The 24,108-nt window shown below is 41.4% G+C and overlaps 1 protein-coding gene across 2 annotated transcripts in view; it reads right to left on the bottom strand.

The window, feature by feature from the left end:
* LOC108026209 (tyrosine-protein phosphatase 99A) overlaps window positions 1–24,108 on the bottom strand; it is a 114,659-nt gene that overhangs the window by 27,173 nt on the left and 63,378 nt on the right. The window contains exon 1 of one of the 2 annotated variants that reach the window (XM_017097021.3): window positions 1,820–2,558. The exons of the other annotated variant lie outside the window; for it this stretch is intronic. Coding sequence (XP_016952510.1) covers window positions 1,820–2,318 — 499 coding nt within the window. The 5' untranslated portion in view covers window positions 2,319–2,558. Of the gene's footprint in view, window positions 1–1,819; window positions 2,559–24,108 lie in introns of those variants that run through there. 2 annotated transcript variants of the gene reach the window in all.

Below are 24,108 nucleotides of genomic sequence, written 5' to 3'. Positions count from 1 at the left end.
GAAGCAGCCCAAAAAAATGTGTATAAAAATAGCACAAGAAATAGTTGACACAGAAGCAAAAAATAACCACGAAATTGACCAATCAATAACCAATTTGGTAGAAAATAAAGTATTTTATTTAAGTAAATAGGGCTGTGATAGAGTGATAGCCTTAAATATGATTATCATATATAAAATAAGATATTCTAAGATAAGATATTAAAATATTTTTGTAATTAATTTAGATATATTTTCCATGTAATTTATTCGTAGCTACTTTTCTCTGTGCACGGAAATTTGCCCCGGCAAAAACAATGTTAAATAATTCATTTGGCCAAAGCTGAAAGTTTTGCGTGAGAATTTTGCCATATTACAGGAAGGCAGGCAGTTGTTGACGTTGCCCCGCCCCGTTTCCGCCGCACCCGCCCCCGACCGTGGAAAGGGGCTGCGTGCCAAACCGGAAATGAAAACTCTCTTAATTGCCTTGAAGTATGCAATTGCTGTTCTTGTTGCTGGATTTATCTGCGTACTTTATTGTTGTTCCTTCAGCAGATAATAACTGAGTAACTACAAGTTCTTCTTCGCCCAAGGGCCAACCGGGTTAAGCGGGGCGGTCAGGGGTTAAGGTTCGGCTGGCTGAGAAAGTTCGGAAAAGTGCGGTGTCAATGAACCTAGTTGAGCAACTATAATTGGCAATTCTTGTCGAAAGCCCATCGAACTTTTTGTTTTGGTTTGTCGTTGATAACGGCGATTTTTGTTTTTGTGGCCTGCCTGAGGGAAGTTTATTGATGCCTAAATTATTAAAACGATAGGGAAAGGGGTATTTGAATCTTCAAAAAGGTTGAGAAGTGGTTCGATTCGCAAGTTCTCTATAATTTATTTTGCTCTCACTGGGTTGATAGTGTGCACCAAAAGGTAGGTATATAATTTAGTTCAAGCACGTACTCAATAATGACTCACGTTACTTTGATTGTCGGCGGTAATCGTAGCTTTAACTTTTTATAAACGCAAATAAAATAATCAAATGCAATGTGTTCTTGTTATGCGACAAATAAAAATAAAAAAAAATCCAATACTGAAGGCCATTGGAAATACGGAAAAATCGAACATGGAAATGGGTTAAAATTTTGACTCTCTCTAAACGGGTACATTTAAACTTAGATCAATAGAGAATTCATTTACGATCTCATAGAGTTATCCCACTTCAAAATACGGATCATATAACTCAAGTTATGGAATCTGGAAGATCAAATTTGGGGTCGAGTACTGAAAGCCATTGGAAATATGGAAAAATCGAACATGAAAATTGGTTAAAATTTTGACTCTCTCTAAACGGATACATTTAAACTTAGATCAATAGGGAATTCAACTACGAACTCACAGAGGTATCCCACTTCCAAATCCGGATTATACAACTCCAGTTATGGAAACTGGAAGATCAGATTTGGGGTCCAATACTGGAAGCCATTGGAAATCGGAACAATCGAACATAAAAATGGGTTAAAAATTTGGTCCTCTCTAAACGGACACATTTTAACTTAGATCAATAGAGAATTCATTTACGAATTCATAGAGGTATCTCACTTTGAAATCGGGTTTGTACAACTAATGTTAAGGCATCTAAAAGGTCAGTTTTGGAGTCCAATATGAAGCCATTGGAAATAAGTGAAAATTCGAATATGAAAATGGGTTAAAATTTAGACCCTCGCCAAACAAATACATTTTAATTTAGATAAATAGAGAATTAAACGACAAACTCATAGAGGTATCCCACTTCCAAATCGGGATCATATAACTCAAGGTATAGAATCCATAAGTGCAGATTTGAATAACTATTTACCATAATTGTCATCGACCGCTGCATAGGGGGGCGTGGCGTCGCTGAAGCCATTGCCATTTCCGTTCCCCATTTCGCCGGCCACCGGAACCGGAAACGCATTGGCAAAGGCCAGCGTGGTGGCGGGCACATCCGGCGGCTGATCCTGCTGCTCAATGGAGGTGGCTGCGGTGGTCAGTGGCTCCTTGCCCGGCTTCTGGGTGGTGATTCCGGCAGCAGTGGTGCCCGGATTGAATTCAGTCTCAATTGTTTCCCAACCGGATCCGGTTGTTTCGGCCTCCGGATTGACTAGATCGGCCAGATTGCGATCGGAAGAGCTGGCGTTGATGACCACTGGCGATGGAGTGGTGGTCAGCGGTGGTGCAGCGGAGAAGGGAGATGGGGAGGAGGGCGTTTTGGAGGAGTTCGTGGGCAGGGCGGTGGCACAGTGCTCCGCAATGCTGGCGAAGAGCAGCAACTTGAGCATTGCTCTCAGAAGGGCGTGGTGCTGGGGGCGTGGCATCTTGATTCGTTGGAGATTTGATGTTCTTCGGTAAGTAGATTCACGGTTTTGTGCGTTTGGTTTTTGTTTTTCACTTTTTGTGCGTTTTTGTCCCACTGTTTAGTAGGACTTGATAGTTTTTTGTGTTTCTCCTTTCTTTACAACATTTTTGTGCGTTGTTTTATAGTTTGTGCTTGTTTTTGTTAAATATTTTATGCTTAATTTTTAATTGATTCGGCTCAAATGATTTCCATTTTGGCACTAGACATTTAAAATTAAATACATTAATTTAAATGTAAATATTTATTCTTTTGGATTTACTGCTAGTCTGTCCTAATTTGTTATTTTGTTTTTTATTACGACTCGTTTATTTTTTTAAATTAAAAAATAAATCTAATAAAAAACGTTTACTGACATTATCTGAACTTTTTATTTTGAGTACTAAGTTCAAATATTTCACTGAAGTATTTATAACATTATTTACAGATTATACGAGGACTAATTTAAATTAAACGTTCTCGTAAACATTTTATTGTGCTCGCTTTTATTGCTATTTTTGAATAAATAAATTCAAGCTAACAAAGGCATCTAAGTGGGGTTTATCTGCGATGATTCACTTTTTTGTGCACCCAGCCCATGTTGTAAAAAGTGGCTTTTGTTGTTGTTGCTGCCTTGTGTAACACATTTCTTAAAGCGGGCCAACCCAAAAAAAAATCTTAACCCGTGTTGAACCCCATCAAGCAAATCTTTTTTGTTTTACTTTTATTTATGATAATTTATTGCATTTTTTCAATACTCCCCTTCCATTGTTTTAGTTCTTTCTCTCTCCCTGTGTTCTTTGCCGCTTTTTTCGCATTTTCTTCACACTTTTCTGCGCTTTATTGTTTTCGTATCCCTCGGAACGAAAAGAGTTCAATGGGGTTCATCCGCCGGCGAAGATGCAGCCGCATTAAAAATACACTCTCCGCCATAAGTGAGCGCACACTGGCAGGGCGCGTATAAATAGGTATATGCCCATATATATACCATATATGAAGAGCTTGCCAACAAATTGGCAATGCCCACAAACGACTTTCTGACGACATGTGTGCGCCAGCTGTGGGTGAAGACGATACCATGGGCCGCCAGGGGGTTAGGGTGGATGAGGCGGACAGAAAAGCCAACAAAAAATCGCGTAAAATTAATGATTGGGCGTAGAGATAATGCCAAAGGCGATCATTGAATGCGTTGAAGAAAAAATGAACGACAAATGTTGAGTAACTTACAGATACATTTTGGAGCATATAGAATGCATGCTGAATATTTATGCCTTTTTTGTCTTTAAAGGGAAGTATCTTGAATCTTATATAGCAATTTTTTTGTGATCTTCAATTTCTGCAAGTCTAAGAAATCTCTTTAAGAATCCCTTACTCATCTAACGATCTCGAGAGCTAAGCACATCCCCAGCTAATCGATCGCGATCCATAGGCCGCCCAAGCACCACCATTTCCAGCTGAGTTTTTCCAGGCACGGAAACCCAACGACACCGGATAAGTGAAGCATTCCATCACTTTTCCGCTGCCCCCTGCTTCTCCAATTGCAGTGCACTCGGAGACGAACAAAGTGCAAATTACAGGGAGCTCGTGCTGATTCATTCAGAATTAGCCTCGGCACGCTATATGTTCTCGGGGTCTCTGAGTCGCTTGAACCGCACTATATCTGCTGTAGTAACGTGCTGTTGCTGTTTTTATTGTGCTCATGTTTGGCCAGCTAACCACAACCACAGTCGCAGTTGCAGTCGCAGTCGGCGCAGCTGCTAATTAGCAGCTCATCAAGTTGCCGCATGCAAAAAGTAAGCCAACGAGCCGGGGCTTCGAGTGTAATATTCAGCCTTACACCGCGAGAAATTACAGGGAAGTTGGATAATTTTAAGAGAATTTGACATTTTATAAATTAAGTCTAATTTTGTATATCACATTTTAAGATATATTGAAAAGGGAAGGGATAAAACTTCAAGATATTATTTTTATTTCTCTTGCTTATATTGGACGTGATCAGAATAAATTGGGGCTTACTTTTACTATTTGTATCTCAATAAAATTGTGTGACTAATCCCTTGCTATACGATGATAATGATATCGTATCTTGCTACTTTTCTCTCTGCCAGCCAGACGCAGATGTGCTGGCGGTGCCTCAAGTAAGAGGGCCTTATAAAAATAGAAACACAAAAGATTATTGAATCCGCGTCGAGGAATGGGGGCCACCAAGAAAAAAAGGGGGAAACCATAAAATGAAATGGCTAAACGGGTCGAAGTCGCCTCCAAATTCGCTGATCCGACCATGGAAATTGGCCAATCAAGCGACAATTGTCGGCCATTTGTGGCCAGTAAGTGCTTAATAACGCTAAACGGGTCAAAGACTCCTGAGTGGACAGCACGGATTCCCCGATCCTACGATTCTACCCGATTAGCATTAGCCGCCAGGCCAAACGACGTCTATGACAACAACTGACGGGTAATTGAAAATCACTGAAAACACAACGGGGCGAAGTGGGAAATCAATTGGCAAGAAGGGAAAATTGCCTGACAACTGCAGGCCAAAAGCAGTGGGAAGTCGCCTCTTCAGACTTCTCAGTGGGCTCCGTTGGGTATTTGTGTTCATAACGTCGGGGCATATTGACATATTCGTGACGACATGGGGCCCCGCATGAGATCCATTATTCAGAGCCCGTGGATACACAAACATTTAAATAATAGACAATTTGTCTGTCTTGGTTTCTGATAAAAAGTGAAAATTGTGTCAAATTGGAGGTATTTTCTCAGGTAACCGGAAGAAGTGTGTGGGATGGGGGTCTGTGAGACAAGCTTACCACGGTTTTGGTTGGCTAAATGAACTTAAGCCGATTGCCTGTCAAAAAGAGTGGGTTGAAGGAGGAAGGCTTCAGTGATTTGCTAAAGTATGTATAATACAATTTTAAAAGCAGAAAAACTGTCTTATTAGCAGGGGTATGCAACGATTTAAAGATTATGGAGAGCCCATAAAATAGTTCCATAGGTTATTAATAGTATAACCTTTCTTCTTCTAGCTATTACTTCTCAATTGAAGACCTATTTCCCAATCCCCGAAGGAATTTAATGCACTTTCCTGGAAGCACTCGCGTGCTGCCATCCCACTACCGCAATCCAAACAAATCCAAACTCCGGACTCCAACTTCTACTCCTCCCACCCCGTAATGAGCGTGAGACTCTTTGATAACCCACATCCACATCCGAGGAGGAGCTGCCCCACTTGGGGATCAGTTTCGGAATCAGCTGGCGGGGAGCGTGGAGCACCAGCAGTTTGTTTACCCACCGGAGCCCCCAATCGCCTCTTATGAATGGCCCACATTGTGAGCGCTATGAAATAAAATCACTTGTTTGTTTATCCAGCCAACACTTCGAACGGCGTTAATTTGTAAGCCAAACAAATGTGTACCTAAATGCAGTCAAGTGAGTGAAAAGTAGCTGGGGACCGGGAAAGTGCACTGGGAGAAAGATATGGTCGGGATAACGCCGATATTTAATAAATGTGATTTTATAAAAATGCTTTTCACTGAGTCACGGATTTTATAGGATTTTAAGGCAATCTTAAGGTTAAGAACTAACCAAAACAACTTGAAACATAGTTTTACTATCACAAGCAATATCTTAAAGAATTTATAACGATCTCTTTCTTAAAAAATTACGGTAACTGTAAGGCCTATTAACTTTTTTACAGTACGTCTTGCGAGTGATCTAGTTTTGTAGCCAAAAACAATCATTAAGACATTCCTTTAGTACAAAATCTGCCTTATACTTCCTAAAGCCACTTTATTTCCCTCAGTGTGTCCGAAAATGTTGACAGTCATGGGCTAAGGTCAGTGCACTGGGATTGCGAAAATAGATGAAAATGCCTGAAATGAACATGCGCATATGCAGCTAGCACCGAGAATCAGGAACCGGGAAATGGAAAATGGGAACTGGGAAAACGGGCGCCCGTGGGATGTGCGAAAAATCAATAGAGCCGGAGTCGCAGTGCACGTGCTACGGATACGGATGCGAAAACGTGGGGGCCCCGAATTCGCTGCAGAAAATGTGCGACCCAGCCCCAAAGAAGAATATATGTTTGAGCCGGAATTGTGTCATTTAACTGTCAGCGAATTTGCGCAGTTTATAATTTTTGAATTTTTCAGAGGGGTTCTGCTCTTCTTTGTTTTTTCGTCACCATCCGGTGGCTTTGGCTTTTTGTTTTGCCTCTTTACATCTGCTCAATATGCTAAATTATTGACATAATTTGCCTGGCAAAATGCTTTTCCAAGTTGAGCTTCATTCGCCGCAGACGAAGCGGTAAAATGTCAACAAAACACAGCGAAACACACGGAGAAAAAAAATATAGAGAGAGAGAGAGGTAGTCTCAGAGAATTCTCCGGGAGAGAGACAGGGAGAGATACTCGTTTCTGCGAGTTGTGAGTTCTTTTTTGTTTTATTGATTTCTTGAAAGGTACACAAAATGCTATTCGCAACAGCAACAACAACAACAAAGGCGAACAAAGGGAGCAACAAAAACAAGAAGCCGCCGAAGAAGCAGCAGCACTAAAAATTTGGAACTATATTTTTTATTCACTTGGGATTATATTATGGGCTTCTTCAAGTCTCTTGTTATGTGACACAAATGTTGGTTTTATTGTTTGTTTTTGGCTGCCGTTCTTTTTGGCCACTTTTTCTCGATTTAACACTGCTTTTTGGAGTATATTTCCATGGCAGATACAAAAGTATCTGATGGATTGCCTATAGGGTTTTGGCTCAGGAAAAAAAGGCGGCTGCTGCGCACAGAGAAGCCTGTCTTTTGTCTAACCACCAGCTAAACACTCGGTTTTCCATGTGATTTTCACCGCCTAACGTTTGTGTTTCAAAAGCTTTCGATTAGGACACCATTAAACTGAAGTTTTAGATCGTTTCACTAAGGATTTTGTTTAGTTTTCCTGGATATTTGCCTCTTTTTGCATGGCCACAATCGGAATAAAAACCACAGCGACGAGACGACGACGGCGACTGATGATGATGACAGGGAAAGAGACGGATACATTCGCCGCGTTTGCGGCGTGCAGATGAATTCGCCGTCAATTCGAATTGCGGCAGCTGCTTTTCTCGGAGAGGAGAGGCAGAGAAAGAGAGCTCTCTCTCTGGGCCAAAAAGAGAGGGTGTGTGGCGTGCCGTGAACTCGCCCAACTTATGGTCCCAGCGAGTAGGGGGAAATTTTAAGTGGTAGCACAGAAATTCCCTCGCTTTTGGCGCGCAATTTGAATTCGCCCTGTCTTTTTTTTAATTATCCTTAGGTTCGACTTTGCCAATTATAATATGTGCTTATCTGCTGCAGACAATTTCGTATCTGCCGGTGGGCAAGTGCATGTTATTGCTGGATTTATTATCTCTGGGTTTAATGGCTCAGATTGCGTTTATCGATTGTAATTAGTTTGTGGCTGTGAGATAACGATGTATACGAAGTGAACTTGGAAAGGCCAATGTGCTTACATTTAATTATAACACACTGGCACTAGGCATATATTTTTCAAATATTTTATTTAGTATACTTTCATAATTGTTTTATTAGTTTCATCCTTTATCATTGATGTGAAGCACAACCCTTTCTGTGGTTACATTCTTTTAGAAGCTCAATTAAGAACTTTCCTAAAAAAAATAAAATAGTTTTACTGTGCAATCATAACTCTGCGGAGATCACTGCACTTAAAATACGTTTAACTAACATAGTTGGGTTGGAAACCCAGCCCCTTCCTCTCCACCGCCCCCTTTCATTGTGCAAGTTTCCGCCCACGGAAGATACATCATTAGGCATTAGAATGAAATTACCTGCCTATGCAGGGAACCACTTGAAAACTCATTATAACGGTAGCGGGTAACCAGCGCTCACACACATAGATACACCCACCCACCCACACGGACTCAGACTTTGGTAACTGGCAGTTACATCAGCCGCAAAAGTAGGCGTTGCCAAGTCGCCCCAAAGGCGTTAAAGCACTTAGATTTATGGCCCTACACGCACACACAGCCAAAACACGCCCACACCCGAAACACACACTCCCACAGATCTAGGTCCTGTGCGTGTAGGTATAGGGATCTGTATAGGTGTGTGTGGCATATAGCCTTTGGCAGTCCAGGACTTTGACTCGCTTTATGCATTTAATAAAAACTTTCACTTCGGCGCTTGTACTTCATTTTTTTTCTGATTTTCTAGCACTGAAAAGAAATTATTTTTTGTAGGAAATGTAATTTAGAGCTAACGCATAAGTTATGGTCTAGTAGGTCAGAAAAATAATCATATATCATGTTGTAAAATGCCTTAAACAAATGATTACCTCCCAGTGTGGAAGACAAAAATTAATCCATTCTGGCAAATATATATTTTTCAACTTTGTAAGTTGCTTTACCCCTCAGTGTTTTAGCTTTATTGCAGCCTCAAAAGTTTTGCATTGAAGTAAAGTACTTAAAAAGCAATTTCCCTCGTCCCGCCAGTAAAAAAGGGATGCGCGGCCCAGAAAAATGTTAATGAAATGATTTGAATTATGCTTATGCTCGAATATAATATTTTTTTCGCTGCGTTATTATTTGTGGCTTATTAAAAAGTTAAAAGCCAGCCGGCGAGGTGTTGCCGGGCATGACCAATAGCCAATGGCAACCGCAGCTGCTGTGGGGCCGAGTATGGCTGCCAAAGTATGAAAAAAGCATAAAACCCATCAAAATAATGTTAATTCATTAAGTGGCAGTAACTTGGTCGGGCGCCCAAGTGTAGGCTATAAAAATTTAACGCACAGAAGGAGTCGCACGGCGGAGCCTAAGGATACGGATCCTTGGGATATATATGTACACAAACTGGGCAGAAGCTCGACAAGAAGAGAGTGTTGCCCCGAGGCCCTGGCAACGTGCACAAAATGAATGATTTTTATTTATATTTTATGGTCTTTTTTTGCCGTTTTTGGGTCCTGGTAATTAGAGCAGGTTTATGCCGCACTCCGTTTTGGCCAGGTGTGTGTGTGTAGCAGCAGCTCACAATAAACTGGAAAATTATGTGAATGAGTTTTCTTAACTTTTTTTTTCGCCCCTCCCAGCCTGCGATTCTTCTCCGCCCTTGTAGCGTCCTCCGAGATTTATTCGCGGCACATGGCAGACCGAATCCGTATCCGAATCCGAAACCAAAAACCAGAAGGAACGACTGGCGAACAAGACAACGGAGCCAGCAGACCAAATGAAATGAAACAAACAAGCAAAGTTAAATGAACAACTTTTGTGCATTATTTATCTGCAGAGTGTAAAGTGTGAGCAGCAGCGAGAACAAGTCGAAATAGTCCCAAGCTGCGAAGAAGTCGAATAGCAGATACTTTGGGATCTACAAGATTTTAGTATGAAGTATTTATTTCAATATTATTGTTTTCTAAGTTCAATTCGCTAACAATATCATGAAAAAATTGTGCTGGAGTTGTAAAAATATCTCAATGACTTAAATAGTTAATCAGAATACTTTATTATTCAGTTTCATAAGAAGGTTTTATTTTAAAATTTTACTTGGTAGAACATTTTAATATTAACTTAAGTGAAATACTCCAGGAGTTTTTAAAATTCCCAAGATACCAACATACCTTCTCTGAGGTGAAAGACTTTCGGAGAGGGCATGAACGGTGGTTATAAAAATCATAACCACAACTGTGGCAGAGGCTCGGTTCGTTTTACATGGGCCGACAATGCCTCCGGCTCTTTGCCACATCCTGCGACTGATTTAAAGACCTCCCTACCTTAGTGAGTGTGTGTGTCGGCCACTTAGTAAATATTTTATGAATTATCTGTTTTCTATTAAGATATTTCAACAGAGAGACAACCGCAAGACCATCGAGCTTAGCCAAGATGAGCGCTGCAAAATCTAATAAACATAAGTCCGTCCTTAACAATACATATATGTAGTATATTTTGTAAGCCTGTGTTTTGCTTGTGTGGTTTGCGATGTTTTACGAGTTTGGGGCCCATAATGCTACCTTTTTCGGCTCTTTATTGATACGTTTCGCCCTCGTTTTAAAGACAGACCCTAAGGGATGCGATTTTTAATATGCATTAAAATTAATAAGAACACGTGTCGCTCTCTCGCACCCGCATCGCTGTCCTTGCCGTCGTCCTGCGTCCTTCGGCCTCCGCCTTTGTCGCCCCCATAATTCCGTTTTATCGCGCACAAATTTTTATAGCTCCGCCGCAGGCGTCGATTTTAAATAACGCTCAGTACCCAAATCCCTCCTTCTTACGTTGATTTTGTCGCCATTTTTGTTGGTTGTTAATTTTATGCTTATGAGATAAGAAATTGTGACAAAAACGCTGGAAAATTTATGGGCGGAGCGCTGCGAGAAGGTGAGCACATAGCATATGAATAAGAGATTTCCCTTCATTCTCCCCTCGTGAAAGGCGATAAATGCTAAATGGAGACCCGGCTTCTTCATCAGCGCACTGTCATTGAAAACCCTGAAAAGTTGCCAGGGGATATACTGTGAGGTTTGCCATTTGTATTTAGCCATGAATACATTATCGCCGCGTGGTTCTAAAAATGGAACCCGCTTGAATGGCGATAAATGCTTTTCGAGGAATTTCTAAGTGGGGATAACAACACGTAGTTGTCTGGGACATGGAACGAAACCATCTTAAGTGGGATCTAAAATTGTTGGAAATATTTATTTACCTTGGTTTGATAAGTAAGTATTTATAGAGAAGCGGAGGATAAAGCCTATATTTGATGGGGCTGTATCCCTTGCTAATATTCTGCCCACTGAAAAGTGTAACCCCCCTTTACTCGACATTATCCTGATTGTGTTAATGCCCATTTGAAAGCCGAACCTCCGGATGGCTTTCGCAGTTGCAATTGCAACTTGCAGGGCGAGTACAAGTCCGTAGCCGAGCTCATGTTGCGGATGGCGATGGCCAATATCAAAGTCAAGTGGGGGACATGCACATGGGCAGAGCCACAAAGCCAACGGAATCCCTGTGCCCCCAGCTAAGTGGGTCAATTATGTTGCCAGTCTCCTGCAGGAGGACTCAAGTCAGGGGTCGGTTGCCAACTCTTTGACAGCCCCCCCTTTGGCCCTTTGGACCTCTGGTTAACTGGAATCAGAGCGGTTTTGGCCATTACTCGATTCGGTTTCCCGGGGCAGTGGGTTAATTATTGTTTTATGATTTGTTTTTGGGGGCGGATGCTGTGAACACACATCCTTTGTGGGCGCCGCCTGCGTATAAGCATTGCTCATACGCCCCCGAGTTCTTCTGCTGGCCGCCATGGCGAAAGGTAACCAAGCGTCACAGGTGGGCGAAATGCAATTACCACGCCCAGCTCTATCTGGCACCCTCGCACCCCGTTGTTTAACTAACGAACAATAAAACGAAATTGAATTTTGCGCTTTTAACGCCAAACGCACAAAGGCAATAACTGAAAAAGAGAGGGGCGGCCAGGAAGAGGGGTCGGGTCACCAAATGCAGGTGTGCACTGAGGAAAAATAAGGCAAACTTACATAGGGTTATTGTTTATTTAAAAATATCTTTTGTTATCTCGGGATATATTTTAAGGATTCTGTACCTCTTTAAAGTAATTTTTAAGGATATTAGAGTTACCTAATATTATATATAATACCTTTTTCTATGTGGCTCACATTTAAAATGTGGAGGAGGATCTTTCAATCTTAGGTATTCTCAAAAATTCTACCTTTTCCGTCACATTTTCTCCCAGTGCACCTGCCTTGTGTTAGTCCTAGTGCTTCACAGTTGCAGTTTATTTCGTAGTATTGCGTGCGACACCGGGTGGCAGCCACCCGTAGCATTAAGCCAATTATATGCTGCACTTTTGACATTAAATTCGATTCAATTTATTTGGCTGCCGTACCTTTTGGCCAGCGGCTCTTTTTGGCCCAAAAAGAAAGAGTACACCCCCCTCTGCACCGCCCCCCGAAAAGTGTTTCTGTTATTGCTGGTGTGTGGCGGTGAAAATGATGCTCCTGCCGGAGCTCCTAGCTGCCTCAAAGGGTTATTGTTGTTTGCACGGAATTTAATTTCATGCTCACACACTCATCGCAATTTGCCGGTTGGCGTTACAAAGCAGCGGAAATTATCCGCTCGGTCCCGGCGAACTAAGTGGAAAATATTGCTTTTAAACGTCGTCCAAGTTTTTGGGTAATTTTTAATGGATTTCCCTGGATTTTACGCCCAACCAGCGGGTTTCGCGATAATAAGCAAGAGGTGTACAGCTCATAAAAGTGGGGTTTATAAAAAAATTGCAGTAAATACAACACTCTACTCCATATTTCAGTGAGAATTAGTTTTAGTTATTTATTCAGACGTTAAAACACACACACACAATTAAACAAGTCAGGAAGAGAAAAGGGCCTTCAAGAGTATTTTTTAAATTTCCATTTAGATATCATAGAACGCCAAGCAAGCTACAAGTATAAATCACAGCACTCAAAAAGTATTATTCAGCTTGTACACAAGGCCACAGAGTTCTGGGCCCTGACAAGAGCCACCTGTTCGTTGGGTTTTCCATCAGCTGTCAGATGATCAACCCGTGTAGCCAGACATATCAATTGCAGGCGGCACATCAAGATTCAAGAGCCCGGGGACAGACTGTGAAATTTATGATATCCATTATGGAGCCGCCTGCTCGACACTCACATGCGACATGGCTCTGACTTTCCAGCTTTTGTTGGGGGGTGCCATATTCGCCATATATGCCATATACGCTATTTCTACCAGTTCCAGCATTTCTGCACCAAGTGGCGAGAGTTGTCGAAAGAGCTCACTAAATGGCAGACAACATTGTGAACATAATGCTGGCATAATAATATTTCTGTCGCTGCAATGATCTGCATGCCAACGTCCTCACAATGGAATCACCAGCTCTAAATCGAGGCGCACCGACGAGTCTGTCGAGTTGGTTGCCATTTGTCTGGGCCATTACTCACAGTAAACAATCTTTGCAAAGTGTGTGGAGCTGCCACTGCCACTTCTTCGGCTCCCTGCTCCCTATCCCACTGCACTGCTGAAACTTCAATAAATTCCATAGAAAAATGCAATTTTATTGAAAAATATTTGCTACTCTCTTTGGGCTGCCTTTTCTGGCTTTTCCCCGGATTTGTAGAAGCGCAAAATGAGCAGACAAAGATAAATAGTCCAGGATGATCACACATACCCAGTTTAATTTAATTAGAAACCAAAAAGTGTTTCAATTACTCACATTTTTCACGGACGTACAACAGACGCTTTATCTAGTTAGTTAGCCATCTCAGGAAAAAATAACGTTTTTATGGATTTCCAAAAGATATTTACATAGTATATTGCTAGGAATATGACCTATCTAACGATGGGCTAAGGGTAAGCAAAGCCTTAAACTAAAATCGCATTATACAGTCAAACTTGATTAGCAGGTGTGGCCAAGTTTTACGGCCATGGAGAAGCCATAAAAGCAGATAAAAAACTTGGAAAATGGAGGGAAAATAAAAAGGCGCTGGAGTTTAAAAGTTGGGTCAGATAAGAGGTGAAAATTAAAGGTTAAGTTTTAAATCTGCGAGGTGGCAAAGGCAGCCAAAGTGGTTTCCATTTGGTGCGCCAGCCAAGTGTTGAGATCTGCTTCCTTTGCCATATATCCTTTATACCTTATCCCTTATCCTTTTGCGCTCTCCCCTAGCCAAGTCTCATTTCTTTGGCATGTGTGTGTGTAGCAGATGATATGCCTGCGATTTCAGCACGAAACCGAGACGTATGATGATGTTGATGATGATGGTGACACACGCACACCACCTTGCATGGTCTGAGAAGGGGCGGTGAGGTGCACCGGGGGGCGTGGCAGCGCAGGGCGTCATAAACAACAGACAAGTTGCACATGCACTGGAGCATAACTACTCGGTTGCACAGAGCTGCCGGGAAAACTACACCTGGGAAAATGTCATGCCTCGATCTAAGGATCATATAAAAAATCCTCTAAAATGTTAGATTAAATTCTCCAAATATTAGTAAAATATGGGCTGAGATTATTTCCGAACTTTTTCATTTTCTTATTTAATGACCTTCTTATAAATTGTAGATAGGTGTAGGATCTAGGCAACATAACTCTTCGAAATCATACATTTTTTAAAAATTTCTCACTTTTAAAAAAGTATTGGTATAGAAAGATATTATTATATGATTATTATATATTAATAAATGTAATACATTTTTGAAAATGCCTTTAAGAATATTATCTTTTAGGCAGAAAGCATTTTTTAAAAACAATAATATTCCTAAACTTCTACAAATAATCTAAATTTATATAAAATCTTGTAAAAATTTCGTATATTCCTCGATGTTTCTTTTAGTGTTTTTTCGTAACTTCTCGGGCCAAAGCGAAAAAGTCAGTCCAACAGCCCGGGCAGAGGGGCCAAAACGAGTAAAGGAGTGTTCCGAGCGAAGAACAAGCCGAAAGGCGGGGAACTGGCAAAGGGAATCAGCTTGTGCATATTTTAACTCCCACAGGAAAAATTTCACAAGACAGCTATGGAAGTATGACGAACGAGAGCGTTGGCAACGATGGGCGGATGGGAAAATGGGATGTGGGAAATGTAAGGGGGGACGAGATGTTGGCCAACAACTGTGACCAAACAATGTTGAAGCTTTGATGAACCTTAAAAGACAACAACAATGCCGGCTGCAACAGGGAATATGACAAAATATAGAAGGGATGTATATACATATCCAGTGAGAAAAAGTTGGGAAATGAGGTGGCATATCGGAGTGTGTGCAGCTGCAGGGCCAAAGGGGCGTATGAGTGTTAAAAAATGCTCACTCCGGATGGAACCAAGTTGCACTGGGCTTTGCGTGTGATACACTATGTTCTCTGTCTTTTTTCCCAGTGCATGTGCGGGTGTTGAGGCGTCACTTTAAGCAAATGGTGATGAATGCGTTGTTGTCGTTGCTGGAAGCCCTTGGAGAGCCCCAGAACATTGGCATATTTTATGCAATACACCACAAAGGATACGGAAAGGGGCAGAGGAGATAGCCAGCTGCATTCTCAATAGTTTTGAGGTTTTCCAACATGCCAACTATTTTTCAATTAATTGTCAAGAGGTTTTCGTTGAGATTGATCAACTAAAAGCTTTAGCCCGGCAAGTAACCAGCAACCAGTAACCAAAGTCAGTTAAATAAAGCCTTAGTGGCCAAGCCACAAAGCTCTCAATCTCCCCTTCCATTAATTGATAAATGCGTTTGGCAACAGTCTCTAATTTGGATTTATGCCGCCCAAGAGTATTAGGGACCAGATCCCCAAAAGAATCACACTCACAATCACAGAGCTGTCACATAAATAATGTAGCCTGCATATTTATTACATTTCACTAGCAACGTTTTTTGGAATGCATCAATTTGTAAAATGCCACGCCTCGAAAAACGAAAATTGTGTGTCATACCATAAAATGGTCTATGCCTTTTTAGTTTAAATTGTTAAAGGGTTTTGTGACATTTGGATTTATCTGTGGTTTCCGGCTTCCTTTTGCAACTGCCATGTTCCCAGCTGGGCGAAAAAAGTTTGCTATCGTTATAATTGATTAATTAAATCTTGCTGGCAAGATTGAGCAGGACACGCAGGAAGAAACAAAGCGCAAATTTTATATGTTTAAAATATAGGTGCACTGTGGGAAAGGGATTTAACTGGAGGTTACTAAATGTCGGTTAAAATTTGAAAACGATTATTCCCTCGTAAATGTAGATTAAGCTAAATAAAAGTGTTAGGTTGATCATAAATCTATAATAATATTCAATTTTCATGATATATATTAAGTTATATATGTTCTTAAGCTTTAATTCCTGATTTTAAAGCGCATATATTTTAAATGTGAAAGTATTTTTCTCCATGCATTACATATAGATTCAGATATGTGAACAGACTGAGAGTTGCACATTTTGCTGGCAAAAGTTAAGCAAAAGTTGTCGCAGCTGAAAACTTTTTATAGCAAACATTTTTTGGCTCTCTCAGCCGGAGTTGGTGTTTTTTTCTCCCCGTTTTTCGTGTTGTTTTAACTTTACATATTTCCGTATGTACGAGTGGGATTCTCCTGCTGCTCACTTGTCATGCTGTCAATTGGCAAAACGACTGACAAGAAGCCAGCTTCTCGGAGCACTCTCAACCTTCAACCCCGCCCCCACCCGGTCGCCAGCCCAACGCCCACTCCCATCCAAGAACAGTCGACGTCGTCAGACTGATATGTCATTACTTATATGGGCACTTGAAAAGTTTCGAGTGAAATGTGCGCCAGTTGAGGGGGAAAATGCGAAGAGAAGGGGTAGGGAAGGGGTTCCAATAGGGGTTCGGGAAGGGGTTCCAGAAGGGATTCCATAAGGTGGGAAAGAAGGGGTTCCATAAGGTGGGAAAGAAGGGGTTCCAGAGGGTGGGAAAGAAGGGGTTCCAGAAGGTGGCAAAGAATCCCTTGCAGATAACGTGGCAATGCCGCATTTGTAGATAACTCCACCTGCCACTGGCTCTGCACGTTAAATATAATCAGATTAATAACTGTAAACACTTGTGCGGAGGAGGTCGTCAAAGGTGCACACACACTCGCCTAACTTTCGGAGGGGTGCGAGAACGGTTTAGATTGGATTTCACATTTTGAAGTTGAGTTATTGCAAGCGGAAATCGATCCTCGGCACTCATTACAACATCACCTCTCCATATATCCCCACATCCAGTTGCCAGGACTGCGATTAGTCCTGCGAATCGGGAGTAGGGGAGCAGGACTAGCACGGAGCTTGATTGATTTATATGCACGTACGTCCTGCAATCGAGTCCTGTTTGCAGTTAGTTAACTAAGGTGAAAAATGAGCTGGCAAATGTCCAGGGAAGTTCGTTTCCCCTTCTCCCGTGAGCAGTTGTAAAATTCCTGAAGTGCAATCTTTGAGATAAAGCATCTCGGATATTTGAATTTTATTCCCGACATCTTCTCCCTTTTCTAAGTGGAATTTCTGCATCATATTTTTGGCGTTTCTTCTAGGGTTTTATTTATAACTCAGGGTCTACGAATTAGGACTTTAATTTTATTATACACAAATAAGTTTCATGATATTAGGTTCTCTCTCTCCCATTTCCCCACTCCCCTTTAAAGATACACCAATTAAATATAGCCAAACTTCACTTTCATATTAAATTATGCGCCACTTTTTCCGCCCCGAATAAAATGGAATGTTTTCAAATATTTTCCGGGGCTAAAACCCCTGTCAGGATTTTAAAATCCCATGTGAGCCAAGGCCGTGGGCTAGCCGCGAAGCCGAAGCGTTAAATAAACAATAAAGCCCCGCACTTAATTAATTGTATTGTGCGGCCCGCGAATGCCATTAAATAAATATGGATTTAGTTGAAAATATTTATTATTTTTAAGCCAGGCCGCAACAACGCGCCAAATGCTGTCAGAAGGCAGAGTGAGTTATGAGTTTCGGATTTTGGACTTAGGGGGAAAATGCGGACATGACGCTGATGGGAGCCTCAAACTCGGCGGCCTGGGTATATTGATAATTTTAATTAAGCGCTAATATTTTAATTTATTATTATGATGTTGTCAGCTCGTCAGGATGTGTTGTGTTTTGTTGAGTTTTGTTGTGTGTGTCTAAACAAATACGTGTATGAGTTCATGTACGTACGGGTAAATTGCCGTCTGCTTTTTATGTGACAGGTGCAGGAAACGGGGCGTATGAGTGACGTGATATGAACCTGTCAGATGAGTTGAGTCTATCAAGTGCCCCGCCCACTTGCCAGCAAAGGAAGCTATTTAATTTCATGAATTATTGATGCATATTGTGTATTCTCACTCGTGGCAAGCCAATTAGGCCTGCAGCTACCTTTTTATATTGCATTTGTGTGGCTGAGCACCGATGATTTATAATTACATTCGCCTGACTGGATCAAATTGCCCTGCCCCTCGTGCCAGTGCCATTTTGAAACCATTTCGATCTGCGGCTGATTTATGCGGTCGCTCAACTCGGGATTAGTTTTATTTACACGCCATTGGCTGTCCGGTCGCCGGAGCTCTCTATATTTGATTGCCATTGCCCCCTCAATACAGTATAGCATACCTGCACACCACGCACGAGTATATATGTGCACTCTTCATGCTGCAGTTCATTTTAATTAAGCCACTGACAAGTCATACGCAAATTATTTGCTGATATATTGGCATAGCCGGGCATAAATTGCAGCACGCATCGACTTACCTGCAAGTGGAAGAGAGGAGAGAGTGCACATTTTAATTAATTAACGAGCCAAGAGTGTTGCCATTTCAATAAAATTAAATCAAATAATTTAGTGATAGCTATGTTAAGTCAGCAATTTATTATAATATGATTTTTTCTTTAATTGGTTTTGTGCTATTGCAGCCCCTGCCCATTATTATGGGTTATTATAATGCGAAAAAAAGCCCTTTGGATAGAGGGGGTTTTTTCTGCCATCCAATAGCCTTGTGTGAAATTAAATTTCACATCCAATCAGCCGGCAAGTCCTTCTGACTTTTCCCTTTTGTTGCTCCTTATCCTTGCCGGCTGATATTTAATATTTGCCCCGCCACTTTCTCACTGCCTTCCGACTGCAGTTCTCTGGAAAAATACGGAAAAAGGAAAAATGCCAGGGAAAGGAAAAGGGAAAGGGAAAAGGAAAGGCCACGGATCCGAAGGAAAGTCGAATGAACTGGAGCCCGTCGACGGCTTAGCGGCAAAATCAATGACACAATAAATATTTGTGCAGCCCTTAACCATCGAGTGTTTAACAAGACGAAGCCTGTATGTTCCCTCGTTGCACTATATACATCTATATATTTATAAACCTACATATATAGTTCGAAACTAGAATAAATACTCGACTTTCGCTTGAGGATTGAGGCCAGGACATTTCTGTTTCGTTTCCCTTAAAGTGCTCACAAGTTGGAGACAGAAAAAGAAGACAACTCACCCAGACAAAAAGTTTTTTTATTTTCCTTTTAAAATGCTGCCTCTGAGTTGGTTGGCAAAAATTGGTAAACTATGCTATACTTTTAATTGTTTTAAAAATAAAGCCTTCTGAACATTTTTGCAGTCATCAAGAGCTCAAAGTTTGATTGTTTTAATCTGACATTTATAAATTGAAAATTGTCTAGTATTGACTGGCAATACTTCACTGAAATAAATTGGAATAATTTGGATTTAAAACGTGCATTTAAGATTCTCTTTTTATGAACATTTTAAAATGCAACCCTTTAAATTGTCTTTTTTTACAAAGAAGAACAAAGCCATATTTCACTGTTTCAAATGAGGCTTTAAGGAAAACTGCCGGGTCCAATTTCGCTCTTTTTTGTCTTTTTGAATTTAAGTAGGCCATCGAAAGTGTCGATATGCGAATGTGTGGGACTGTAGCGCGCATGTTTATTGCACTTTGGGGAATTTGCCAGCAGAAACACGACCCAACTCAACCCAGTTTGAGTGAAACCAGCCCGGCTTGGGCCGCTTAATGTGGCAGAAAAATGTGTAAATTTACGTCGAAGGGAGCTCTGAAGTTTGCCGACTGCCTGGGTATCTCTCTGTTCTTTTTTTTTTTAGGGTCTAGGTCTGAGTCTTGTGTCCCCAAGTAAATTGAAAAATGTAGCCAGCTCGCTGGGCGGAGGCAAAAGTGTGGCAAGTGAAATAAAAATGGCAAATGGCCAGAGAGATATAAGCAATGAGCTCCCCGGATTACACGAAACTAACTTGTGTGTGGGGTCTGACATGTCGAGGGTTCTAAATTATTTTCCTGGCAACTTTATCAGCGCGAAGAATCAAGATGCATTCGTCCTTTTGCGGGGGGAAACGTATGAAACAAAAAAAACCAAGCCAAACCGAAAAATGGATATTTTAATGGCAGCATAAAATGCATTGCAATGTTGCAAGCGCTCAGGAGAAATCATAACAAATCATGGCCAAAAAGGCAATGTAATAACTCAGCTGTCGTCTCATTGTATTCTGATTTTTATTGCTCATCACGGAGGAGTTTCGGTTCGGTATCTCCGGAACTTTTATTTGTTTTACTATGTTTGTTCTGCTCGATGTTTGTGTAGCTTTTTGCTGGAATTTTTCCAGGAAACCCTCTGCACTGGTTATCCATCTCCTTCTACGGAAATCACAAATATCATATGCGAGAAATCAGAGAACGTTGTTTATGTGATTTATGCGCTAGTGCGCAAAAAGGGAGAAAAGTTGGTGCTAGTAGTTTCAGTTAAAAGCGCTTCAACAATGTGGCAAATGAAATGCACACGAAACTCAAACAGACAAGCTGGGGGAGTGGAAATTTCGGAGGAAAATCGGTTTTCCCTGGCATGCGCTGCTGCACTGAGGGGCGTGTTACTAGGGTTTTCATAAATAAACACGCAATTGTGGCATTGGGAGTTTCCGTAAGATACTTTCGGGGGCGTACTCTGTATTTTTTTCGAAACAAATCGGGTCGATGAGGCAGTCAGGCAACAATTATAATTTAATTGCAATTTTTTAGGCCCCTTTTTTTGGCCTGTTTCACTTCTGTCAATCAGCGGCAGGCAGGCCAGGCCAGAAGTAAAAGTTTTTCAATTTTGCAGCAACAAATAGCCAACAATTGCTGTTTATACACACAGCCAGGCACTGTCCCCTCGATTCAATCAATACGGAACACAATTGGTCCATTCACACGCCCATTTCCCTCAGAATGTACTTCCCCAGAAAAAAAAGGAAGAGGAAGGAGGCAGGCCGGGCAGGGTCCAATTCAGCTCAGTTTGGCCAACTTTAGCTAACAAAAAATTAATTTAAAAACTTATTTCAATACCAAATTGTGCCCAACACAGTGGGTGATAGAGTGAAAAGCAACGAGGCTGCGAAGGAGGGAGCGTGTAACATTTTAATAAGATTAAAATGAAAATGTTGTAACAGTTCGCCCAAGTCCAAATCGAGCAGGCCAAAAATCGAAGAAGCGGACTGATTTGCCTCCTATACCTCCTACTTTGATTTCCGATTATAAAGTCGTTTAAGGGTCATGAAACTCGAATGCGAACGACATCGATTCAATTTTCATTTGCAGCATTCCGTGATAAAAATTGAATTTTTCATCTTGTTTGCCTTTACATATTTTGCCTGCACTTATGCGGAGGTTAATCAAAGTGTTTGCACTTTTGTTTTGTCAATATAACTTCGTGTTTTTTTATGAGAACAAATAACAACACTTTTAATATGAAATGTTTGGTTCTGATAATTTGCTTTAATTACGAATGAATTGTTTGGATTGCATCCAGTTAAAATAACAATTATAAAATGCTATGCTATTGGAATTTTTGAATAAAATGTCAAGCTTTATTATTTTCTGTAAGGCGAGTGGAATTCAGTACACGAGTATATGGAGTATCGCTTAAATCTTTCTGTAAAACTTATATAAATAGAATATCCATTTACTTTTGGATGGAAAACATCAAAAACAACCAATCTATCTTGGCCAATAACCCATAATGCCATAAATCCCAAACGAATGTGGAATGTTATTAATTTCTTTCAAGTTTCTTTTCCCATAACTGGTATTTATTTCTCCTTTCCTCAGCCAATGCAACTAATTCGGCAGCCGGGAAAAAACTGTAGCTCTAGAGAAAGTGCAACATTTGTTACACATCCAATGGAGCAGCTCCTCGAGTGAGGCGTCGCTTAAGGACTTGGGTGGGAAAAAAAGAGAAGAGGGGCTTTGGTGCATGCCACATGCCCCCAAAGTATTACGACACGAAAATGGCATTGCTGCGGGGGCGTGTCACATGAAAAGCGAGGAGAACCCGCCAGCGAACCAAACAAAACACACACACGAAAAAATAGCTGAAAATCATTCAGCGAGCAGAGGGCACAACATAAAAGCTGAGCGTCTGGGTGGAACCTTGGTGCTAATGTGGCTGCCACCCACAATTTTCCCCAGCCAAAAAAGAGCTTTCGCCCCTTGCCCCCCCTGCACTTGTGCACACTTTTGGCATAATACAACAAAATTGATTTGCCGCATGCATCATTATCAGCATCGTCGTCTGCGTCGTCGTCATCGTGCCACCCACTTTTGCGACTGCTGGCTTTTACTTAGACTCCTGCTGCTGCACTCGCAGGTCCTGGCATCCTTCGGCTGTGTACTCCACGTCCCTCCATTCAACCCCCTCGAAAAACACACTCTCGTGGGCCATTGAATGCAATGGCGCTCATTCATTCAACGTTTTGCAACTCATAAGAAGCAGCAATTGAAGCATCATTAGCTGCAAGTTTTCGAATCCTTCGTCGCACCCCACACTGCGTATGAGTAATGTATGCATGCCATTTACATTGATTTGTGGCGGAACCTCGACTGTCGATATATATAGTATAGTGCATATATGTATGGACGCTCGCAGCTTGGAAACTTTCTTCTAATGCTTCAGCCAAGTGGCTCAAAGTGGGGCATCGATGGGTTTTCAGCTTAACCAAAGCCATCAATTATGGGGAAATTTCGCTGAAATTTGTGCAGCATTTTAGCTTCACTCGCAGCAATCGAAAATATTTCTTTTTCCACCAACTTTAAAACTTTTGCGCTGAAGTTTATGTTTGCGCCGATAATATCGGGATTTCTTGACTCCTCGGCGGGCTTGTTGTTCTTTTTTTTCCCCCACCAGTCTTATTCATGAAGGCGTTCCCTAGCTACTACAAAAATAAATTCAATACGTTCAGCGAGGAGGGCAAAAAATAAAACGAAAAAAATAGAGCAAAGTCTGCAAAATAAGCAGATGCAAACAGGCACTTAAAAAAGTTGGGGGATTGGTTTCAATTTCTTTATTTATCTTTTGAAAATATTAATATTTGAAGCTGTTTCAGAAGATGAAAGGGAAATTCCCGTAAACATTATGGCTTACAAAGAATTCAAAGAGATTAAAGATTCCCGGGAATTGCCTTCTGTTTCGTTTCTATTTTGGATAGGGGCGACTTTTCTTTCGGTGTACTTCTGTACATGTGAGTGGCTGTCTTAGATCTTAGCATACATATGGGCTGCCTTAGCTGGTTGTTTTTTTGCGCTATTGTTGGGACCGTTGTTCCACGACGTTATCACGTACGCTAATGCGACAAAAGCGCAACGACGAGCAAAATGTTTTGAAAATTTACTTAGCCCGGCTTCGTAGCGAGTGGCCCGCACCTTAACCCCTCCGTGCCCGGCTTCCTTCCCCCAGGATCCGCTGGGTTCTCTGGGTCCTGTGGCTTCGACAGGCAGCTTCTTATGCCATATCCTTTGTGCCCGGCTCAAGACTGTGTTTTCCTTATTTTATTCCTGCTTTATTTGCATTCCTTGGGCCACATCCGCTGTCGTTTCCTGGCGCTTCTTTAAGCGCAAAATACTTTTCCGCCGCTCGAGTGGCAGAAAAATGGAAAATAATATTTGGGGCGCGTGCTTTTTGGCCATGCGGCACACGCGGCGTATACGAAACGCTCTCAGGTTAAACGGTCACATGCACACGAGTACGTTGCAACAGTTAAGGGCAAATATCATTGTATCTTTTCAATATAAAGGTATTTAATACTTAAATTCCACTTCAATAAATATTATAAATACATCTTTAAATACATCTCAAAATTGTTAAAAAAAATCTTAGAGATACAGATTAACCTACTGATGAATCTTTAGCTTTATTGCTGACTTATCAACCTGAACTTGGCTGTGTTTCGGTCCCCAAAAAATCCCACAACCGCAAATGTACAATGCAGGCAGGGAGGCCTGTTCTGTTCTGGTTTGGTTTGGTCTTTGGTCTGGTTGG

This window comes from Drosophila biarmipes, chromosome 3R (assembly GCF_025231255.1).
Source record: "Drosophila biarmipes strain raj3 chromosome 3R, RU_DBia_V1.1, whole genome shotgun sequence".
In the NCBI taxonomy this organism is placed as follows: domain Eukaryota; kingdom Metazoa; phylum Arthropoda; class Insecta; order Diptera; family Drosophilidae; genus Drosophila; species Drosophila biarmipes.
This window is presented reverse-complemented; position numbering and strand designations above follow the sequence as displayed.